We start from the raw sequence: 25,044 nt of genomic DNA on the forward strand, positions 1-25,044 counted from the left end.
CTGTTTTATACTATAGTAGAGGTAGTTAAAGATAATCATATGTAAAGAGATGAATCTCTTTTTGTATCATAAATTACTCGAATTAATAATCAAAAGAATTTAGAAATAAAATTGCACATATATTGCTTGCGTTTAATATAATTTTACGTGTTAAATTTTATATTGATATAAGATTTATTACGTAAAATTATATTATTATTTACAGAGATTCCAATTTACAAGTCATCATGATTTACATATCACATAGTTTAAACCGAATATATATATATATATAATAAGAATAAAATAAATTAAAATACAAGAAAATTAAATTGAGAAAATGAAATGCTTCATGATCACTATAATCATAGCATTTACTCGATGCTCTATATACAAATGTGTGCATATAAGTATGTACATATATCTTGTCCGGATAAAATTTGTGCAATCCAAGCACTCGCATGATGGCAATGCAGTAGACTGGATGAGACAGAGATACATTATGCAAGTTTGCGTCACGCAGGTTTATTGCATCAGCTTTACGCGCGGACTGAGAAGCTGCGGCTGTTTAGGCTTCTTATAATTGGAGGACATTTCACGTGTACATCAACGGCATCTTGACACGTCGATCGCGGCATTAAAGCCTTTCTTTTGATCCTCCTGCAAAATTATTAGAAATTGTGTAATGGAATATAGTTATATATGTCAATTAAATACGATAGGCATTGTGCCATAGTTTTAATTTTATAAATATTACGCAACTTTTGTATAAATATTAAAAATTTTATTATATTTTTCTATTTGCCTCGATAAACTTTTACGTTGATATCATTATGCGGTTTCTCAATTTTATGTTAAGAATCTTAGAACATGTAGTACAAATACATTCTTATGGTTGTTTATAGAGAGGCGATGCTATAGAGTGATATGTTAAGGATTGTTAAAAGCTTCACGCGAGACAATTTAGAGACGTTCAAGATTATTATGTGTTAACGATTCGCCGACGCAACACCGACTTGAGAATCGCGATCGGAAAGATATAGAGCGCAAATCTGCTCGTGATTACGCTTACTTGTACGCCGATCTAGCTCTTTTCCATCGTCACCGTCGATTCCGCGTGGCATCTCGTGACACACTTGCATCGAACTGTTGCTGTAAATCTTACCGATTGCACCAAACTATGATCTAGAAACGCGGATGAGCCCCGGGATATATAAAGAGCGAAGCGGACCCCATGTTTGTCATTCCCTCGAGACTATCCTGTGCTGGAAGGGTAGTAACGAGAGCAGGGAGAACGACTCTCCCTCGGAGAGATAAAGTAACAAAAATTTGTTTCTTCTGCCGCTGGAAAGCACCGAGTGTCCTCAATATGTTTAAGGTAATATATGTGTGAGAAGAAAAAATAAAATGATAAACGTATATTCCGATTCTAGTGCTTAAAAAAATTTGGAATTAATAAATTTTTGTTAGATTTTTTTTTGATACATTTGTAATTTAGAAATGATTGCCGATGAGAGGAAAAATCAATCACAAGTTCACATGAAAATATCTGTTCTTGATGTTAATAATAAAGTGCTATATATTTCGATAAATTTATAAATATGTTTTATAAATATTTTTTTAATTAACATGTAATTATGAATCTATCTTTATCTTAGCAAAAAATATGCAAAAGTATTTTCATAATATCATAATAAAATATATACATCATATAAATTCACTATATTGATATTAATTTTATAGTAAAAATCATTTAATTTAGAAAATATTAAATAAATATTAAATATTAAATATTAATTATTTAATTTCAAAAATATTTAAAAAATAAGAGAAATTCTTTATAATTATTTTTCACATAAAAAAAATATTTTAGATGATAATTTAATTTTCTGATGTTTGATGCCAAATCAACGTTGTTGATATAATCTTATTACAATTTACATGATACGCGTTCTAAAATTTTCCAAGATTTGTCAATATTTACATTCACATAATAATGCATGAAATTCTTATTACAGCTCGGTATAATGACGTTCATCACGATGCTGGCGATGACGCGTTCGGAACCTCCTGTCAATTCGTATCTACCTCCACGAACAGGAATCTCTGTGAATAGCGGTCAAGCCGATTTATCCACCCATGGAACGCCGGATTTTGGTAACGGAGGTAGTATTAATAGAAACGGTGGTGCAACAAGTTTCGGCAGTAATGGTCCGTCGAAACTTTATGGTGCACCCATCGGGGAAAATGCCCGCGTAAATGGTTTAGGTCAATCTCGAGGAAACGGATTTGGGGATGGGCAATCCTCTAACTCTTATAGTGCCTCAAGCTTTGGAGATTTTAATGAAAACAGCGGTAATGTAGTACCGTCGAGTAGTTATGGAGTTCCTATTGCGAATGGAAACAACGGAGGTGGTTTTCGAAATGGAGGCGGCAATGGAGACAAACCATCGATTAATTACGGTGTACCTGGTACGAATGGAAACAACGGACACAATTTCAGGAATCGAGGTAATGGAGTGAAACCATCGACCAGCTATGGTGTTCCTGGTAGGAATGGAAACCACGGAAGTGGTTTTGATAGAAACAATGGTAATGGAAAGCCTTCTGGTAGTTATGGAGTACCTGGAGCTAATGGAAATACAAACAAAAAAAATCACCTCAATGGCGGAAATAATGGTGGAAAATTTCCGAGCAGTTATGAATCTTCGAACGTACCGAAAACAAACGGATTCGGCGGTACCAACGGAGGATTATCAAGCAATTACGGTCCATCTAATAAAAATGGACATGGAAACAACGGCTATCCATCTGAAAGTCCAAGAAATGGCGAGAGTTTCGGAAATGGCAATGCTAACGGCTATCCATCTGGAAATGGTATAAATGGACAGGCAGGAAATTTTGAAAACGGAGGTGGAAGTTTCAAAAATGGAGGAAGAGGAAGTGAAGGTTACAACGACAATGCACAAGAAGAAAGCACCGTAAGTATATCTTATTAAAATAATTGTGTATATTAAAGGCGGATATATGACAATTATTAATACAAAGCGAATCACAAAATAATCTCCAGAAATATTTATCCCGTCAATATTTCTATTAAATAATTTTATTATATAATAAAATAATTATTATATAATAAAATTTTATTATATAATAAATTACTTTTATTTTAGATGTGTATGTCATTTAAAAGTCTGGTCTTTCACTTTCAGGAGCCAGCAAAATACGAATTTTCGTACGAAGTAAAAGATGAGCAATCCGGCAGCAATTACGGCCACACGGAAACTAGAAACGGTGATCGCGCTCAAGGCGAGTTCAACGTTTTACTTCCAGATGGTAGAAAACAGATTGTCGAGTATGAGGCTGATCAGGATGGATTTAAACCGCAAATTAGATACGACGGCGAAGCAAATACGGGTGGAGGATACAACTCCGGCGGACCGAATGGTAACAACGATGGTTATTCTTCTGGTAGACCGAATAGCAAAAGCGGTGGCTTTGCAGACTCAGGGTTTAATGGAGGCAGTGGTAATGGTTATCCAAACGGTGGTCCCAGTCAGGGAAAGTCCAATGGATTTAATGGAGGAGGCGGCAACGGTTATCAATCGGGAAAGCCAGGTGCGATAAGATTCATCGTTTGTCATTCGGTTAGACACGAATAATAAATGATAATTTCAAAAGAAGACATTTTGTGTTAAAGATTACTTAACTTTTGTAATAAAATGTAACTGGTTATTTAAATTCTATTTACATCTTAAGTTTTATATTAAAAAACAATTTTTTAGTAATCCTATATATAAGACATTAAGTGTACTATAATATTTAATTTTTCTTTTTTCCTTCCAAGAAATAATTTAAAAAAAGAGAGAGTATATAAAATTTTCATTAAAATAATAAATTAAACTACATATACATTTAATTACATATATATTTTATCTGTTTTTGTGAAATTTTTGGTTGAAAATCGTTTTATATTTTGCAGCAGGACAATCCTTTAGCCAAGATAATGATAATAATTTGAGTGGAGGCGGATTCTTCTCCAATGCTCTTAGCAACAATATTGGTGGCAACGCGGATATCGACAGTAACAGACAAAATGGTAATGGTGGATATCAATATTAAAGAACATATAATTTAATAGAATTAAATATCTTTATCTTGGGTAATTTTTAAAAAGGATGAAGAAATGACTGAAAAAATTTATTTCTTGTGAAAATTTATCTGTATATTTAGATAATGGAAAGTTTTTATAAGCTTCTATCATCCTTTCACAAAAATGATAAATTTATCAGAATGTGAAACTACAAATTATAGAATTCAAGAATTGATATTTTATTATTAAAATTCACATCGCATTATGTGTTCATAGCATGATTTATTTAAGTCCATGTAGTAGCCTTTAGTTGAGCAAAAGAATAAACGCATGTATATATAATCGATACAGATAAAAATTTCCCCTTCAAAAACAGATACGAAAAGAAGTAAAATTAAATATTAAATCTTGGTAAAATTAAGTACTAAATCGTTATGTAGATTTGAACATTAATAGATTGCATGCAATTATACCGTATAGAATAATTTTGTTCTCTTTTACGTCGAATTAATTTTACACTTCCGCGGCGTACTCAAGGGCGCGCGACTTAAGAGCCGCTTAACGCGTTTGTGTGATAAAGGCGTAAAAAATTCGGCCGATGTATAATTACGCAGCTCCGTATCCGGCTTGCGTTATATCGTGCGACTTGTTTGCTCGGTCGTCGACAGGAAGTCGAGGGCCCGGTCCGCCACGTGTGAAGCTCCGAGTGTTAAAATGCGCGAGCGTTGCACCGGTTGCAGTTTCCCAAACGGCCTCGCGACCAGGCCTCGACGAGACACACCTGATCGTAAAAGGTAAGGTAGAAATCACTTCTGATTTCATTGTTGTTAAACTAACCCGAGCGCAACGATGCGAAATAAAATCCAATTCTTTCGGAAAGATAAAAATACTCCATCTAGACGTACAATATACGTGTATATAATGTTCAATCTACGATTATTGTCTATTGCAAAGAAATTGCAAAAGTTTGAGATTATCTATATGTTTGATGTGAAATTTATGTAAAAATGTCTTATCTTTCTTTGCCTTCTTGAAAGTCATTGATTTAAAACCTTGAGATATTTATTTCAGCGCCTTTTTTATTTTCCTCGAAAATATATTCTATGAAAATATATATATATATATTTCTTTCTTAAATTTCATAAATTCAGGTTTATATAAGAGATAAAATTTTTATTTTTGTCATATAGTACTATTGTGCATCTTAGTTAGATGGTGAATTACGTGTCGCAGCGTGAAATTCTCGAGCATTGAAACGGAGCGGCACATCGGTAATATTTCATAATTAGTTGCGATTCAATTTGTACGGCAACGAGATATGCGCTGCGTGTATGCGTAGACGCACGCGCGCAAATGCGTATAAATATAGCCAGTGCAACCAGGAACAAGAGAAACAGGTTCCAGCTACGGTACCGTAGATCCTTAAGGCATCATTGAACGAATGGTAAACTAGCTGCGCCCGTTGCTCGGGATTTCACTGTAAATGTCAATCTACGGCACGTAAAACGTCCCACCGATTTAAAGGAAAGTCGTTCGGTCGAGCCGTTGCACGATTGCGAAGGGCTGGAAGACGCGAAGAGGGTGTTCATTCAATGATACACACGCTCGTACACACGCCCCTGGAGAACACTTTATCTTTCGCAATCTCCGCCGAAGAGAAATTCCAGCAGAAAAGTTCTAGCGGAGAAAAATGACCTGTTTTGCGTTGAATCTTTGAAATTTAAAGCACATATAATATGTTTTTTAAAAAAATACAATTACAACTAATTAATATTACACAATGTCAAAAATAGGGAATAAATATATAATAAATGGATAATATTCTTAATTCTTTATCGGTGGATGTGTTTCATATAAATAATTTGATATAAATTAATTTATGAATATATAATTTAAGAATCTTGTTAAGTCATCAAATATCAAATCACAATTAAAATATAACGTGAAAAAACTGTAGCTCTTTTAGCACAGCTTTGGCTATTTTAATTTCGAAAGATGAAAAAGATTCTTAGAAAAAAATCTGCGCATTGAAGCAACGTAACCCCGTTACGCTTAAATAGAGATACTTATCGAGCACATTAGAAAGTTCCGGACTTTATGAAAGTACACGAGCTCAAGCATCGTTAATTACCGTTGCCTCGCAAGTGCGAAGTAGTCTAACGTCCACGAGGATGCTAAAAGCCGCCCTTGCCATCGAGAATCGGTCTAATTATTTTATAATACTGTGAAAATTATGAGACCAATACAAAATAATTTCACGCTCCGTCATTCTTCCTACTAGTAAAGTCTCAAATCTTTTGTCTGTAAAATACCTCAAGCTCTTTCTAATTGATATTTTATATTTCTATATCCTCTCATTTCTCTATGTAAATTAAGAAATATTTTTTTAATGTTCGTTACGATATCTATTACTATAATACTAATGATTTGAACCTCGATTCGAGTATTGAAAGAAATACTTATTAACATTTATTCCAATTAACTTGATAAAGATTTAGACTTTAGATTGAAATAAAGATCAATTTTGCAAAAACAAAAATGTGGATTACATCTCGATAGAGTATCACAGCATAATTCATTATCCTATTTTATTATATATTAAGTATCCTATTTTATTATATATTATCCTATTATCCTAGCAAAAATTAATTATCCTATTTTTTTTTAGAAAAATAATCTGATTTTGTTAATAATTTTCGCAACTTGATTTATAACTTGTTACCAGGCGCACTTACATATGGATGTTTTCGGCCATATTCGGCGATGCGTCCGGTCGTCTTTACGGTCCAGGACCTGCCGGTAATCTCCGGCCATTCTTTCTCTGTCTTCCCCCTTCCACCTTCCCTCTCTCACTCTTCTCGAAACGTAATCGTTTTTGCAGCCGGTCCGGTTCTTGGCGTCACCGACCTACCGGAACGCGTCGCGCCGGGCTCGAGAGCACGATGTCCGTCGGACTAGGACCAGAAAAGACAAAATGGATACGTGGAAATTCTACGGTGGCTCTCGCCGGTGGCTCTTGTGGCATTTGTGCACCTGCAAGTGTCAATGAATATTCAGGAATGTGAAGGTAAAATTCTTCATCTCCTCCGCGTTTTTTAAAATTCGCAAGAGATAAAATCTCTCGTGAATTCGAGCAACTTTTCCTACAAGCTTTATATCTTTGCACTTTGCATTTTGCATTAAAATAAAAATATGAAAATAATTTGAATTGAAATATATATATATATATATATATATATATATATATATATATATATATGTTATTTTTCGATATATCCATTTATTATAAAATACGGATTTTCTTAATTTTCAGAGAAAAATTCTTTGTCAAGATTTCACGCAATATCTTGTTTATATTATTTATGCTGGAATGAATCGTGAAGAATATTATTGAAAAAAATGCTGATTTCCTCCTTAGCAACAGTATTGAAAATTGTCTTACTAAATTAAGATATATAATGGAGACACAGAAAGTACAAACGCCGAAATATATATCTATATACACACATTTCATTCTACAATTCGATTCCTATATATAAATGCGAGGAATCGCCGATGTGAATTCGCTCGATGTTGTCGCGGCTATTTCTCCGGCGAGGATTTATCGAGAGGATCCCTCCGAACGGGTCTTAAACCGGGTGACTTCTCACAAGGCGCAGGACAACGTATCGAAAGAAAAATCCAAAAATATCTCCAGGACCCGTTCGCGATTCCATACGAAGAAGGAGGAGAGATCCCTGCATTGGGGCAGACAGAAAGAAAGAAAATAAGAGAGAGAAAGAAAAAGACTGAAAGAGAGAGAGAGAGAGAGAGATGACCCCTCCTCCATTCGGCGGATAATAGAACCCCACCACGAATGGCAAACGCACGCAGCGAAGGGGTAGAGCGAGTGATAGAGGACGAGAGCGAGAGGACGAAGAGAGAGATTCGAGGAGAGAAACGGAGAGGAGAGATCGGCGCTGCTGCGAGTTTTCGGAACAGTCAGCGGCGGCGGTGACGGCGGCGGAGCGGGGCCAGTTTCTCGTAGCTGCTCGTACGGCGGCAGTGGCAGTCTGCGGCAGGATCGTGCCTGCCGTGCGTATCTCTCGCTTTCAGTATGAAGCCGACGATCGTGCCAGCTGCAGCGGCTGCACCTGCCGCAACGTCTCGCGCGACGAGGCGCGACCACCGTGCTGTACCGTGCCGCGTCTGCGATACGCGTTGCCTTTCCTCCTGATCAGTGGATATCCCCGCGTACGTCCCGAAATACTCCGTCCTCGTCTCGTCGAGGGGATCATCTCGGCGGGGATCGTCTCCCCAAAAGCGGATCGATCGCCGGCCGTATACCCGGAAGGGGAACCGCGATCGTTGACACTCTTTCTCTCTGCAAAGAGTGCCGAAATTCGCCGAGGCGTGTGCTCGTGCACGTGTCCCACCCAGATGAACAGAGATAATCGCCCGTGCATCCAGTATACGCCGGCGAGTTGTCGCGTGTGAAAGAAACTGTGCGGCTTGAGGAGACCGGCTTGGACTAAAAGTGAAAACTCCTTCGTCCTTCAATACTGTTCAATACTGCCTTCATATCGGATCCTCTTCATTCACTGAAGAACCTTGGTAATTAGACAAGAGCAATAGACTTCCTGGATAAGACGATCATAGCTACGGCAAGGTAAGTCCCGAGGGGTCAAGGGCAATCGGCTCTTCCTCGCGCGTCTAGCGAGATCATTTCTATCTCAATTCGAAATCTTATGTAATATAACGTCAGAAAATTTTGATAGATTAAATCTTATAATTTTGGAAAACTACAACGGGCTTACTTAAAAAAATTTTGCTTTTTAATAGATTATTAAAATTTTCATGTAATTTAATGATGTAATTATAATTTAACTTGATTTTTTTTTAATTTGAAAAAAAGATTAGTTTAGATTATTACATTTGTATTATTAAAGTCTTTATTTTAACTCGTTAATAGAATTTTATTTCTTGATTTATAGCATATAAAGGATTCATTTCTCTCTCTTTTTTCTTAAATGTTTTGTATATTTTAATGATATTATTATTTATTAATATATATATATACGGTTTCTGAAATTGAGATATGAAATATATAAAGATAGAAGAGAGCATATTCTAACGGGATGTTGGGAAAAAAAGAATATATTACTACAGATAAACTAGAGATATATTGAACGATTAGTATTAATTAAATCTATTTGGATATTCCTCTATCTTTAGTTATATAAAATTTGTTTAATTGATATGATATATCATATTGATTATCATACTGGGATTTAATTATCAAGTCAATCAGAGAGAACTCGTTTTCCAACTTGTCTTCCATCATATAAACAATTAAAAAATTCTATATAAAAATTCTATTTATAATTTTATTCATGACTCTATTTATGATTCTATTTATAAAAATAAAATCTTTTATTATCTAAAAAAACATTTTATCTTGATTCTGCACGCTTGTATAACATAGCAATAATAGCATTAACATCGGCGAGCCGAGCGAGGTCTTTATTAAAGCTAATCGACGAGAGATATAGTCCTTTGAGTCCCTGAGAACTCGGATGATTTACCGTGTCATCTTGTCACGACGAGATCGTCCCCGACGATTTATTCGGCGGAGGTCGATGGTCTCCTTTTCCACGCGAACCGACGAGAGATCTGCCGCGACCTCGACCTCGGCAAATAACGCGGAATTACCATCCCGGATGGTTCAAACGACCAGGAATAATGTAACGTGGGACTTTGAGACCAGAGAGACGATCACTAGCCCGTTTGCATAGTCCTAACAATTCTCGCTAATGTGTTGCATTAATCGCGAAATAGTCTCTCCTTTCCCTCTTTCTCTCTCTTTTCCCTTCTCTTTTCTCCGTCTTCTAAAATATATGGATACATTACGCAATATGCGGAATTGAAAGTGATATTTTGTTTTAAATTGTAGAAACGTGTGAAAAGAAATTAATCCAGGAAAGTTTAATTCTTGAATTTCTCCATTGTAATGTGACATTTTACTTAAATTACTGCGCACATTTTTTGAAAAAATTAGTTTATCTGGAGAGAAAATCAAATCTTTAGTATAATTTTATTTACACTATCGAACTATTGCGATCTCGCCTTTTGAGAATGCAAAGTTAAAATTATGATTGTCGCGTGTAAGACGCTCCAATTGATTTGCGTAATTCCAATTTCGTCGCGACGATGTAAGAAGCACGATTTCTCAGCGCTCAGTAGCGCACTCGTAACGTTTCGTTTTCGTGATCCACGCGATTCGCGTCCGCTCTCCGTGCTTCACGCGCATCGTAATTAAAGTTGCGTCGCAACTTGTCTTGAGCGACATAGCTGTGCACGGTGTGTTCTGAGAGGAAGGCAACCGCAGTCATTAACTCCCGCGACACAATGCCGGGCAATTAAACTGTGGATTGTATGTCCCTGCTCGCGAGAAACTCGCTTAATCTAATTTCCATGGCAATCTACTTAATTATCTTGACGGGGTCTTCGGTCACATTCGCCGTCTAAAGGGTACCTCGGGAAAGCGACCTTTTCGTCGTATACACAATGCAGCGTGGCGTTTAATGTCGTTAAGTGTCGATCGCGTGGGGTATGAAAGCAAGCGCCAGGTCGTAGCCGATGCGGCGTCTTTCATATAAAGTGCCTCGTACAAAAATGTTAAAGGTAGAAAATGACATTTCGAAAAAAGATCGCTAAAGTCATCTTTCCGTAAATGCACTTTCTCCCTAAGAAGCTTTAAGAAAATGGTAATTTAATAATAATAAATAAAAATAATCAAAAATATAATAAAAATTATATCCAATTTTTTTCCTTTTAGGACACTATTATATTTAACGTTTTGATTTGTTTAGCTTTCGTGGAAAATTTACCATATTCGCAGGCCTTTGTGAATGTATTCAGGCCATGAGAGTTACAAAAGTGGCACGTAAACAGGTGAAAAATATAAAATGCCGCACCTGCGAGTACACAGAGACATTTAATGCTATTAATGGTATTAATTGAGAATATTTTTAACGCCTATATATTAGCGCGACACGAATAAATTTCATACGAGGACGGTGACGTACAATGCGCATTCGATTCCCGTTTTGTGATAACAGCTGTACGAAACGGCTGGCCAAACTTGTTTCCTATTATCATTTAATAATAATCGGTGATTTGTCTTGGGGAACGGGACTAACGCGTATGGGCGAGAAAATTGTGTAACGCTTGATTCAGGCGAATCGAATATAAATCCATGTACCGTTCGACGTCTTTTACGAAAGATTGGTAACACCAAGTGCAGCGTGCGTGTATGTGTGTTTTTATTATACAGGATTTTTTTATACAGGGCGATTATATCAAACACATAATTATGATTAATGTGGGAGAAACTTTAGCTTTTCATTGCTAAACTGTAAACTGCTTTACGTAAAAATAAAAAAAGTTATGAATGAATGTAATGAAAAATATAATGAATAATATGAAATATAATGAAAAATATAATGAATAATATAATGAAAAAAAAAAATAATACTCTTTTGCATTCTTTAATAATATATAGTATGTAACTATTTCTCTCAGTATACACTCAACTATTTAAAAAAATGAGGAATTAATTTTTTTCGTTACTATAATTATTTTCAAAGGAAAAAAATACACATATATATATTTTTCTCTCTCTCACAAAAATCTATTTATCTCACATAAAATATATTTATTTAAAAAATAAAATAAATAATTATGTATTGTATATGTTGCGCGATTATATATAATTACCGTTGTTTATAATTATTAGATACATATGCTGTGAAAGACATAATAAATAAGTATAAAAAATGAAGACTTTCGACAACGATACAAGATTATTCGCAGACGCGAAGTCAATCGTTACTTAAGTCGATGGCCAGTCGAATCGTAAAGATTAAGTGCGCATTGCAGTAGCTAAACGTGAGCGTAGCCGGCGCAAAGAAAATTACATTTCTCATCGAGTACGTCGTTATGCGAAGTCTTTTATGTCTAGCTCAAATCACCATTTAAGTTCTGTTTACAACGATCTCCAAGTTATAGTCGGGCTATGATCGCGAAATGAACTTCTCGTCGCGCCCGCGGGGCTTGATCGCATCGATAGTGAGTCAATTCAAAGTTAAATCTGTATTTCAAATCATTTGAATTACGATAAAAATTCGGGAAAAATCTTTATACAGGATGTTTCAGGGCAAGTTAGAGAAACTTCAGAATCTTAGGAAATTGAATTTGGAACAAAAAAGTTCCTATAAATATAGGTCCGGAAACGCTTCGTTAAAAAAAGTTATAACTAATAAACAGCATTAGCTTATTTGTCGTGAACTAAACTGATTCTGAATGTTCATGTTAAAAATGTAAGCAAAAGTGCCTATGTGATCTACGAACGCTACAAATATATGTAGTGTTTACATAAAGACGTTCGAAAGTTTGTTTTCACAGTTTATTTTCGTTGTTTTGAGCTTTCATTTTCTTTTGAAAATACTGTCTTATCAGAATTAAATAAATGAAAATAATATAATAATTTGACTGCTGTAATATAAAAATTATTTTGTAGAAAGAATTATAAAATTATTTGTATGAACTGTCAGAACACATCATATTTCAAAGTAATTATAAAAAAAATTATAAAAGTTTTATGATAATTAGAAAATTTTCACGCAATTAATCGAACAACTCGTATCACGTTGTAAGCTAAATTATAGATATGATTGATGAAACAAAGTTGCGATCGCGTTATTTATTGCCCAAGTGATGTTTTGTGGAAATATACGCCATTAATAATATCGCGTTGAATTTAACCGCACTTCTTAAATAGATTTATTTTATTTCACTTATAAATATATTACATCTGACAAAAGCATGAGCACTTTTTCGAGACTTAAAAGCGTCAAACAAGATATTTTTTTTTTTTTTTCGATACGACATCTGATTATCTCCGATATAAACATGACGAGACGCGCGATTCTCCAGCGTGCGACCTTCACGAATGATTAGTTCTTGTCGCGCGTTCGCACACGCAGTTACGTTCGCCGTATTCTCGGTTTATTTATAGTCGACCTTTAACAGTACTCTTACTCGGAGATGTGAGGATCTTTCATATATCCCGAAGGAAAGTTGGACGGTAAAAGCCCATTTTACGGGCGCAGCCGACGTGTGTATCGAGCTCGTAATTGATCGATAGATCCTTTCCAAGAGCGTTACGTGGTGGAGAGACGGTAAAGGAGAAAATTACTCATGTGTGCGTGTCTATTTAGCAGTTTCACCCTTCCACCCTGCCGCGTGCAAAGTCATTCCACACTTAGCGCGCAATATACATTTCGAAATTTAAAAAATTTAATTGGTGAAATCGATATTTCGAAAGATTCACGCTGGACGACGTCATGATAATTAATGTTAATTGAAATGGAAATGTAAGATCTGTTTTATGTGAATTCTCAGCCATGTGTACGAGACGAATTTCTTCGATTTCGTAAGTGCGTATTGCTCATTTTTATATAATATTCTCCAAAAATCTTCATCCACCGTCACGCAACACCCGTTCGCTGACCTTACAATGACGTGTGGGCCGAGGGAAAGAGAGTTCCTCGACCCATTCTCAGTGGTAACGAGGCTAATGAGAGAACGATCGTGTCGGTCGGCTTTTCGAAGTACGCGCGCATACGGATAATTTCTCCTACGCTAGATTCCGCGAGAAAAATAAAACCGTAGGAAGAAGAACAATCATCGACGATAACCGCTCACTTATCATCGGTTATCTAGCTGATCATTCGATTAACGAGGGAGTAGCCTCCAGCATCGTACGCGTCGCGTTTTACTCTTATAATTGAAACTTTTAAGCGTAATAAATCAAAGTTTTTGCCGATAAATTCAATAAGTAGAAATTACATTTTTTTTTCTCTCTCGTAGATATAAGTACTCAGCCTCACATACATCGATATACTATATCATAGGAATAAAAATATTATTTTAAACAGATATAAGAGTTATAGCTGTCTCTTACTCGACTTAGCTCTATACAATCTCATAATCCAAACTAATCTTTTATACACACAAAATCTTGTAAAGACTCGTGCAATCGTCGCTCTCGTCGGCGAAAGACACATCAGCCGTTTATGGTCAAGCAGCTTATATACGGACAAGCGGCGAGGAAACTCTGACGCGCAGTCAGAAAGCGGAGATCGGACAGCCTAGAAAGATGGCACACACATTGGTTGTCGATCGACCACGCGCGGCGAATTTTCTAAAGTGATTAGAAATAATTGCGTCGACGCCAGCCCGTAGGCTGGAAAAGTAAGGACGTCGTACTATAAGTCAATGCACGCCCGTCAGATCGCTGGACTTAATTAATCGACTCGCGCGACTCCCGTTCAAACAAGAAAGAAAGAAAGAGAGAGAGCGTGGAAGAAAAAAAATCCGCGACGCGACCGGAAGTAAAAGCACGCAGAGACTCGTCGTCGGATCTTAGGATCTGCTAATGCAATGTGACACACACGTTTGACCTCGGGCTTGCGATGCCGTTAATTAGAGATCGTTTCCGACATGCTGATATACGCCGAAGTATACATGGAAAAGAAACGTAAGATTATATAAGCACGAAATTTGAAGCGATCTATGAAAAAAGTACACATAATGTTTTATCAATTTTTCTAAAGATTGATTAATTTCATGTGTTGAGTAAAATAATTTTTACAGATTACATGACAGTATTAATTTAGGGACTCGATATATCGAATCGATTATTTGACATAATTGATTTTCTTTTTAAATTTAAAATGTACTGAATATTTTGCAAAATATAAATTTAATAAGAGTAAAATTATATGTGTATTAGGATCTATGTATTTTCTTTTTCCGCGATTTCAATAATGCTATTCAGAAAAGAGCACTCATATCCGTGAATCATTTTACAAAAACGAAGAGCAAGATAGTAAGCAGATCGGCCATTCATCTCGCAGACTCTGTAATCGCGCATTTTCTAAACCGATTAGAAATAATTATATCGGCAGCGGCGTGCAAATCGCCGGCTGGAAAAGCGAAGACATTCGCGACGATTCGATACCGTCGTTCATATCGATTTTATTAACGCACAACGTCCTATTGGCAAACGGTGAAAATGATTTTAATTAATGCGTATATGACCCGCTCGTGAATCTGTTAATCGATCATAGACCGGCAGATACTATATATTGCTCAGGTACCATGGGACGAAATTAGAATGCTCTAGATGTCTGACTGCTTTACGGCACTTGAAATTAAATTCTACAAATGCGCACGGTGCGTAAACACACATGCGTGTCGATGCATTTACCATAACGCAAATCACGCTCGCTCGCCTTTATCGCCCGTTATTTACCGTGTCCGCTTTGGCTCTCGCGAGGAAATGCGAGATAAATTTTCAATCTACGAGCCACGTAATGACAGTAATCAGTCTCTCCCACTCACCGCGGCGGAAGCTTTGCATGAAAAGGCCACCTGCGAAATTGACAAACGCGCGCTCGCGCGCGCGCGATTCGGATGGATTTGAAAGTTTCAATTAAAAGGAGTCTCCCTCGCGCCAGAAGTTTCTCTGCGATAGAGATCACGTATTTCATTATGGTTCACAAGTGCCGCGCACATACGATTCTCGTTTTATAGACGAGCGATTGGATCGCCGTAAGCGTTCCTCTCTTGCTTTATGTCTCTTTGCGCTTACGGAATCGCTGGCGACGTGTAAAAGTGGAACGAGGCTTCTGCGTGCCGTATGTCTTCGTTTACGATGCGCGCAATTCCCGTCGCCAAGCCACCTACAAACTATTTTACGAGCTAGTAATGGCATAATCCACCGCCCACTCTTTATCATTATTTCTCTCACCTGGATGCAAGAGCGCGGCTTTCATGCGCGTCGACGCGCTTTCGAGATCAGAAATCGCGCGAAGCACGCGATTTTGCTTTTGTATACATTTGTAAATCTTCAGCGCGAAATCCTTATCATCTTCAATTATCTCACTTTATACTTGAAACAATGAAATACGACTTTCATAATATTGGAAATGTAGTTAATGATAATTACAGATAACAAGTTAGACAGTTTTCTAATTATTCGCTCCGAAATATCGCCTATTATTAAGAGAAATTTTACATTGCATTGCATTGCATGGCTATGAATGTCAACTTTACGAATAGTATGAAAAGATCCGAATGCAATTGGCAAGGGTGTTGGTCTATGGCTAATTCTCACCGTGATAACGAATTTGCTAAATTTACACGGCAACTTGCAACTTGGTAACTTTCTCGAGTGCGTCATTACTTTATCGATCGTACGTCAAGCTGGAAAACACGTGCTCACTTGCAATCTTGTCTTGGACGGAAAAGCGCTTTTCGCATCGCGTTCGTTCTGCGTGCCTGGAAACTATGGAAAGTATGAGTTATCTCGCTGTCTTTGGCTTCCAATGTGTATAGGGCACTCGGCGTTTGCGGGCTAAAGACTTTCGAACCTCATAACGGGAAGGAATTCTTATTATGTGCAACGTTAATGAGCGTGACCAGCGTAAGTGCGAATGACAATAAATTATTCGATAATTCAGCGGGATATAATATTTCATTCTGATTGGATCAAAATCATAATCTAAAAGATTCGCTGTTCCACAAAATCGTATTAGAAATTATACAAAGTGTGTAGGAATATCTCTGTGTTAAAATATTATTTGGAACTTTTTTTTTTTTTTTTTTTTTGGGTTTGGAACAATATTTGCGGAGAAAAGCTTCATCGCTATTATTTAAATTCATGTCTGCATGCACGAAAAATTTCAATTAATCTTAGAATCAGTAGCGAAATATTTCAACAATCATCACTATTTTATATGTTATTATTAGCGAGTCTGCGCAAATCTCTTTACTTACAATGAGATTTAACATGCATCCGCGGATCCATAACACTGTATTATTTACGCTTACACGTATACATGTCATTAGACTTTTCATGTAAATTGTTATGTGATTATAGACGATGAACTAAAGAATTCACCAGTAAAATTACGTAGTTTACCAACGTAATTATAAAGGTTGCCCGGAGTAGCCAGAATGCAGAACGTACGCGAGACTAAGAAATGGACGTTACCGGTTGAAGGGTAATATTAGCCCTAGGATGTGTGCGCGCGCGTTCTGGGATAAGAATGATCGTAACCACAGGGTGTACGATTATTATTTTCTCTAATTATATAGAATTTTCGAAACATCTGACTTCACTGATATCTTTTTTTTTTTTATATTTATAAAAGCAACATATACAATGTGTAATTTAATTCTTCAGTTAGTTTAACACTTCATTATATTCCATTTAATTTTTAATTCTCGTTTGCACCTATTTATATAATTTATGTATATAGACACGTGAAATTAAAAATGAACACATAATAAATCCTGAAAATATAATAACCATTTTTAATATTTTTTCGAATGTATCATTTTGTGCCACGTTATTGCGATTGTATAGAGAATCAAGAGCCAAAACTAAATAAGTCCGAGGGAAGATGTTATCTATCATAAATTTCACGCAACCCCTTGCCGTCCCGCTCGAAAATCTCACTCGCGAGATTCTCGTACACCGCGTCGTGCCGCACAAGGAAAGGGTTAATGACGTTCCCACGCCCTTCGTCACGATCATCCTCCGCTTGAAAAGCGGGAAGCTGGCCCTGCGGCCAGTGCAACTTCACGTGCAAAATGAATCTTCTCTTGTAAGTCAAATCGCTTGCTTTGTGCGAGCGACACTTAAGTGACAAATCGTGTATCGTTGTCGGGAGAAACTCGCGATATATTCTTATTCTCGTGTTCGATTTGCTTTTACATCCTCAGCGATGAGATAAGCGCAGAAATACCTAGGAATCAATATTGTCTCTCAATATAGTCTCTCTTATCTTAGACCTCGACCAAACCAGACCGAACGCTCTACCTTTTACTCTTGTAAAATAGAATTTCTTTGATCAAAATATCGTACAGATTTTTTTTTTGTCTTCAAACGTAACATCCAATTCGCGTATACAGTTGTATAGTGACGATTTCCGGCGATAGTTGTAAATTTGTCAAAGGTTGTCGTTCTATGCGGCGCGTGAATCACTTGCTTGCGAATTACCATAACACTGCGGGCGGCGTTGTATTTCGCGAGGATATTTACGAGTCGTTTAGCGTCGGATACGGCGGCTTTATGGCATATCTCCTTATTAAACGTACGCACCTTGTACGTTTCCTCCTCAACGTTCGGCTGACGACGCGTAACGCGTTTCAGAAATAGATAATAACAAGCGGGTGGATAGATCGAATCGCGCACGAGGAAACTCGTCGAAATGAATGAACGTCACGGGGAATTTTCGTGTAACGAAGTATAAATCGTTTCTCGCCTAACTTTCTACGCGAGTCGCGGTTAAGATTGCCACAAATCATGCTCCGAAATTTTATAAGCGGTTTTGCCAGATTTATGTATTGTTTCACAGTCGCGAATGTTGATATCAGCAGTAATGAAAAATAAGGAAAAATGTATAAGATTAAAGATATGCCGAGAATACATTTATATCAAACGAGAGTGATTTTTTTTTATATTTGATTGGATCTTTGAATCTCTTCCCCGAATTATAAAGGCTCTAAGAAAATTCATTAGCGAAATGTCGAAAAATTTAAATCGGGCAATTTTGGAAGATTTTTTTTGAAATCTAGGAATCCGATATTTCGATTTTAAGTTTAAATTTTGATATTTTTGAAGTCTCTCGAGGCCTTGAAAAAAATCGTAGAATTTCTCCTCGATAATCAACCGTACAATCGATCATTCTTTTAATGAGAGACTCTATTATCGTCGAATTAAATATGATATCGCTCATGTTCCAGGCGAAAATTTAATATCAAAACAGTTATTAACAATAGATCGTGTTCGCGGCAGTATCTAGAAAGTAATTTCACCGTGAGAACGTTTCCGTTGTTGACCAGGATATACGAGAGGCATATTTACTGTAGACGACGAATCTCACGATCTCGTACGTCGGCACTCGGGATGGCGAGAACGCCGTTGACTCTGGCGGCGGCGCGTTAGCCCCCGTGAACTGCGATAACCACGCCTAGAGAGCACCGATCATCCTTCAAACGACAGCGTGGAGAGCCGTACGGAGCGGCGTGGTTAATGCGATGAGAGCTCGGAGCTGCGGGACGTTGTTTCTCATTCCGCTCTCGCCAATTTATGCATCGTCCGCGAAGCGCACGGCTATAGTCCCAGTTTCAAAATCCGGTTTCGCGCAATGAAAAGTAAGAGTGAGAGAATAGAACGGGCACACACGCTGGTGCGATACCGCTCGCGCGTGTGCTGCCGCCGTTACCGTGCGCGATCTCTACTTCGCATGTAATTTACTTTGACGTCACCGCCGCCGCCGCCGACGCCGCAATGTTCGCACGTATGAGGCGATAGATTTCTGAGAGAAGTGAGCTCTCGAATTTCCAGCTTTCTCTCCGTTCCGGACAAAACGGAGCGCCCGATCCCCCGCTCGTTCGTTGATTGGAACGGGCCCAAATAATTGCTGAGCTGTTTTAGAATAGTTTCGATGTAATAATTGGAAAGCACGCTCGGGATTATTGCCGAAGAACTACCGGAGAAATTTTTGACAATCGAATAAATAATGCGTGTTTACAATGATATATCGAAATAATAAAAAAAATATATAATATATAGATGCAACAATATAAGTAAGAAATAATATATAATTATTATATTATAGGAGAGAGAGAGAAAATATTTTTTTAATGAAATTAAAATGAGAACTATAAATGCAGTGTTTTCCATATTTAAGCCTCATTATTATCGATCTCGCGTAAGATCTAGCATTATTCTTACAGAGAAAATTCATATTACCAATACTAGAAAACGGTATAATTATTTGTGGATCTCTCCAGAAACATAAACTCTCTATTGATAGGTGTAATTTCGACGTAGCGGAGTTGGCTTGTTTAAAGTCGAATAAATGAGATACAAGTAGCACGATGCATATCTTAGCATACTCACTTAGCATATGTGATTCGTCTGAAAATAGTATTCCGAAAATAGTACTCTTGTTTGATTTTACTAACGATCCAGTTATTTCAACACTCCCACCGTCCTTTTTGTGTTTACACTCTATTGTGTTTACACTCTATCGCTGACACTTCATTCGTTCACACTAATTACATAAAACTCCGTGCAAGCGGCGGTTGCATTACAATATCTTGGATTATCATTGTTTCAATATGATAGAACTTTAATCTCATTCGAGCGACACAGTATCGCTGGAAAGTATCGCATTTTTGGAGCACGTGGTTGCGCCAAATCGTACGCCATTAAAGCGACTGGCGTCGATTAATAGCCGATGATTCGTCCTCCTAACGTCCAACGTCGCGACCCGAGCGTAATTTAGCGACGCTTTATCTAGCGTTATTAATCGCGCAGTCATCCAGCGCTTTTCTTTGTATCGCGCCGCCGCTACCTTCCGCTCCGAAATCCTAAAGTCGAATTCGTTCCGCGTGATACTTGGCGCGCGGAGACTCGCTTACCCTCGATCGAGGCTTAATTACGAGAGGCGGTAATGAGCCTCGGGTGCAAGGGAATATTGGCCGATTGGCGTCAAGTACGCGATGGGCGACACGCCGAGCCCCCTTACTGGGCCAGTAGGCCACATAAGCCGCTCTTCAATCATTGCCTCTCGGCGATCAGCTTGGCTTCGGCTTCTCACCGGCATCGGCAGCGTAGCTATGACAATGTACTAATAAAACTTTAACGATTTGCGATTTTTTTTCATTACGCCTTGCTGATCCGTGAAATTCGTATACTATTATTCGTAACTCGCGCTCGCGATCTACAGCTTTTATTCACACACGATTCACGATCATTTGAAAATTCTACGTCCCGTTAAATCGAAATCTTCTATGATAAAAGATGATTGCCAATATATACACACAATAAACATTGTGTAAATCCACGAAATAAATATATACATTAATAAATATACAAATATATTAGTAATATGTATAAATATATTAATATATGTATAAATATATTAATTATATAAATATATTAATAATTACTTATTATAAATAATACATTAATAATAAATAAATATATACAGTAATAAATATATAAATATATATATTTATTAATGCATATATTTATTTCGTGGATTTACACAATGTTTTTCAATCAGATAGTCATTTATACATAAAATAAAATTTATTTTTAACTTAAATTAGATATTTTTTAATTTATGTCCGAGTAAGTTAATTATATAAAATGCAAAATTGTTACATATATTAGACGTATTAAAATATATTAAATATGCATATAATTATCTCTCTTCTCTTTTTACACACTTTAAAAATCAAAAATATTGTTTATTTTTTTTCCTTATTTTGCTTTTTTTCGGAAAGACATATTTGGCGCTTCCGAGAGCGATCTTTGATGATTCTTAATTCTTTCCCTTCCCGCGTAAAATAATTCTTGCTGATCACCAGCGCCAGACGCAGGATATCCTTGAAGCCTCCTAACGGTCCTGCCGAGACCTCCGCCGCGTCTGCACGGAGAGATTCCTCGATAGTGTTTTCTCTGCTGCGTATACGGTATACGGGTGCGCACGTATTACGCGCGTATCACGTATCGTGTAGCCATACAACCTGCATATTCCGAGGGCATCGTGCATCTACACGCGACGAAATATCGGTCTATGCGTGCCGTGCTCGCTCGTGTATATTCCTCGATTTCCGTGTCGGATCCGTTACGACAGACTGAATTTCGTGCTACCGACGATAAATCGGCGACGGATCCGACATAATGATATTCCTTTTTCCCTCCCTTCTCTGATCTCCTCATGCGGTTGTCATACATCCGGAAATCATGACAATTATTCGCGTAATTGTAGAACTCCTGAATTTTTTAATCCTGAAATTGTACGATTTTTAAAGCTATCTGGAGTTATGAATTGTTTTTTAATTTTTGGATTTCTTTGATTTTTTGAATTATTTAGTCTTTGGACTTTGACGTTTGGAATTGTAAAGTTTGTATTTAGAAGTATTGCTTCTTTGGAAATATAAAAGTCTCCGACTGTATGTAGCAACTATACAAAGATATATTAGATTTTTTCATCTTTGAGATGTAGATTTTCCGCAGTCTCGAATTCTTCGTTATTGTATATATATTTTGCATATGTAAACGATTGCAAGCGAACATTTGCATATGCATGTATTGCTACCGGCGATCATGCACATATCGCGCCGTTATTTCCATCCCGATTCCCACACGTGTACTATCGCCACTATCGTCATAGATTTTGTTTATGTTTGCAAGCAGGAAAGAGTTCTGATTGGCAACGACGGAAGTTGATCCGTTACAAAGTTAATTCTTTCTCGTCAAGTGTACATCGAAAGCGATATTAAGTTAAGCAGAGAAATATATATAAAGGAGAGAGAGAGAGAAAAGAGGAAGTAAGTTACAAGTATTTAAAGAAAGGAAAATATTATTATTGAAAACAGTATTATACTTGAAAGAAATATTCTTATATCCTTTACTACGAAATAGATTCACTTCGAAATAAAACTATGCAGTATATAGTAGCGATATTTATATGGAGTGTACCATGACGCGCCGTTCTGGTTCCCACGTGGCGGTCTGTCAACGTCTTCTTGAATTTCGATACGAGAGTCTCACGTCGTAGGTCGAGAGATCCTACCCTTCCTCGCGCTCGCGGATGAGAGGACAACGATCTCTTTGTTGAGCATGAAAAAGGTTGAGCGATACCGTAAGCACGAGGTCAAATGTCACGTCAGTCTACCAGCCAGTGTTACTTTTGATAGTATATACACATGATCGTCGTTTAAGATCTGGGACACGATTTACTTAATTGCATCGCGACGCACCGATCGATTGATTCGATCGTGCGCGACAATCGCGAATTTAATTGTTACTAGCTCACACAATCCCGTAACTCACGTGTAATTATTTCTTTTTAAAATTTTATATATAATTATAAATTTTATATATAATTATATAATTATTTTTTTAAATAATGAATTATGAGAGAGAGAGAGGGATAATAATTATCATTATATATTAAATATTATTATTGCATTAATATCTGACAGATATATTAAAAACAGTTATATTAAAAGATAATATTGTTTTATATGTTACATTTAATTATGTAATATATTCTTAGCAGAGAGAAATCGGATCAGACTTTTTAATATCTCAAATAACTCGTTAATTTTTTTTGCGACTTTAAAAAACGCGAAAGAACAGTTGCTGTGACGCGACGTAGGATTTCTCATCGGCGGATTGTCTATCCCGTTAGTTGAGAGAATCACCGTGCATGCGTTTGTCACGAGCGTCTTACGACCAATTACTTAAATACTAACGATGCCCGAATGAACAAAACGCTTTTACGAGGGAAACGGTTCTACGTGCAGTTGCTTATTGCGTTATTTAAAGAATAACGAGACGCGAGAATACATAAATACTGACTGGCTAATTACGTTGCATATGGCATTACGCGTTGCTTCCACGATCCGGTGACGTCGCAACACGAATTATATTAAAATACAAGTTACTATGCGAAGGATAATAAATAATTTTTACTTCGTCGAAATTAAACATTTAATATGTAAGTGACGTGTGTGTGTGTTAATCATGAGAAGAAATACGAAAATATTTTTAAGGTTTATCCGCATGCAACGTGATAAACTAACATTTTCTAAACATTTCAAACAATTAATTTTGTACTTCTAAAAATAATTAATTTTTTTTTTATATTAGCATTTGGAAATTAATTTAGAGAGAAAGAGGGAGAAGGGGAGAGAGATTATGTATAGATTAGAGTTTAAGTAGATTATATCCATTTAAAGTAATCTAACATAGAAGAGTTAGAGGATAATTTGACTTCTAAATTCATAAAAAAGTTTTAACCCAGATACACATCCATCAGATGTATATCTATTAGGTACATGATGTTAGAAACACCACGATCACATTTCTTGTAGCGTATAAAACGAACATTGCCTGCCACAACACAACACTCGACAGGTTCGAGCATGGCACAGCATCCGTCTTCGGGACCAGATCGCATCTACGAATCGCAAAGAATCGCGTCCACGACTGGTCCGGAATGAAGTCCTATGAACCACCAGGTGGTCCCGCATCTCGGTCGTATGCAAATCGCGCTTCATAACTCATTAACCCGCTTGCCGTTTTCGGGATTGAACGTGACAGTTCGATCGTGTCAGATCGCGTTTACCGATTTTTATTTTATAATTTCCCGAATATTCATCTAGTAGATTTCAATATCGATAGACGATTACGTGAGAGCACGATTCTCGAACGATGACCAGTGACTTTTGTGCCACTGACACACAATGAAGGAATTATCGACACCGTTCTTATCGCGGAATCGCGAATCGAATCGATTTTTGCGGTCGATCGATAACGAGAAATCCGGCTACGATAATCATTATTACCGCGATTAATTTGACCGACGTATATCATCATTTCTCGGCGGACAAGAGATTCTGATGAATAAATCTATCCGCGTGCTGTTTCGTCGAGATGAAGTTCTCTTCTCGTGGCTTTATCGTGGTCTTGCGATCGCGTCCTATGATCGTGACGGCGTAGAGGATGCCGTGGAAAATCGATTAAACGCCAAATTGATGCTTCACAGTGAACCACGAAGCAGAGACTGAATCCGAAGAAAGATATTTGCTCGGTAAACGTCGCGTTATTTGCAAGCCGTCAGAAATAATGTTTTCATTTAATTTCAAATAAAATAATATAATAAAATAGTAATAATATAATAACAAAAATTCGATTAAAAATTTTGTTTTTATATATAAAATTTACATATAATATTAGCAATGAAGATCTCTCCTCATCTCTCGCGACGTTATATTCGACAGATCACCTGTTAACTGTTCGTCAATGAGCAGCACACGCGTTCCTTAAG

At 36.9% G+C, this 25,044-nt stretch overlaps 3 protein-coding genes and 1 long non-coding RNA gene across 8 annotated transcripts in view; 3 read left to right on the forward strand and 1 right to left on the reverse strand.

Annotated features, from left to right (window-relative positions):
• LOC126858392 (glycerophosphodiester phosphodiesterase 1-like) overlaps positions 1-25,044 on the forward strand; it is a 39,773-nt gene that overhangs the window by 14,149 nt on the left and 580 nt on the right. The window lies entirely within an intron of this gene.
• Positions 343-25,044, reverse strand: part of LOC126858402 (uncharacterized) — an 80,591-nt gene continuing 55,889 nt past the window's right edge. The window contains exons 1-3 of one of the 2 annotated variants that reach the window (XR_007688673.1): positions 7,580-7,651; positions 6,808-7,105; positions 343-639 (exon numbers count right to left, since the gene is read on the reverse strand). This is a non-coding gene — a long non-coding RNA (uncharacterized LOC126858402). Of the gene's footprint in view, positions 640-6,807; positions 7,106-7,579; positions 7,652-25,044 lie in introns of those variants that run through there. The other variant, XR_007688672.1, reaches the window with a different exon arrangement.
• LOC126858381 (pro-resilin-like) lies at positions 1,194-4,381 on the forward strand. Of its 2 annotated transcripts, none has more exons than XM_050608651.1 (4): positions 1,194-1,357; positions 1,998-2,960; positions 3,192-3,597; positions 3,962-4,381. In XM_050608651.1, the coding sequence occupies exons 1-4, from the start codon at positions 1,214-1,216 to the stop codon at positions 4,099-4,101; spliced, it is 1,653 nt and encodes a 550-aa protein (XP_050464608.1). In that variant the 5' UTR covers positions 1,194-1,213; the 3' UTR covers positions 4,102-4,381. The 2 variants fall into 2 exon arrangements, with proteins under 2 accessions (XP_050464608.1, XP_050464609.1); XM_050608652.1 differs by having other exon boundaries at positions 3,965-4,381.
• LOC126858375 (storkhead-box protein 2) overlaps positions 8,098-25,044 on the forward strand; it is a 70,402-nt gene continuing 53,455 nt past the window's right edge. For 2 of the 3 annotated variants that reach the window (XM_050608633.1, XM_050608636.1), the window contains exon 1: positions 8,098-8,720. The gene's annotated coding sequence lies outside the window, so the exon portion shown is untranslated. Of the gene's footprint in view, positions 8,721-13,143; positions 13,317-25,044 lie in introns of those variants that run through there. The other variant, XM_050608635.1, reaches the window with a different exon arrangement.

This window comes from Cataglyphis hispanica, chromosome 25, assembly GCF_021464435.1.
Source record: "Cataglyphis hispanica isolate Lineage 1 chromosome 25, ULB_Chis1_1.0, whole genome shotgun sequence".
Lineage (NCBI taxonomy): Eukaryota > Metazoa > Arthropoda > Insecta > Hymenoptera > Formicidae > Cataglyphis > Cataglyphis hispanica.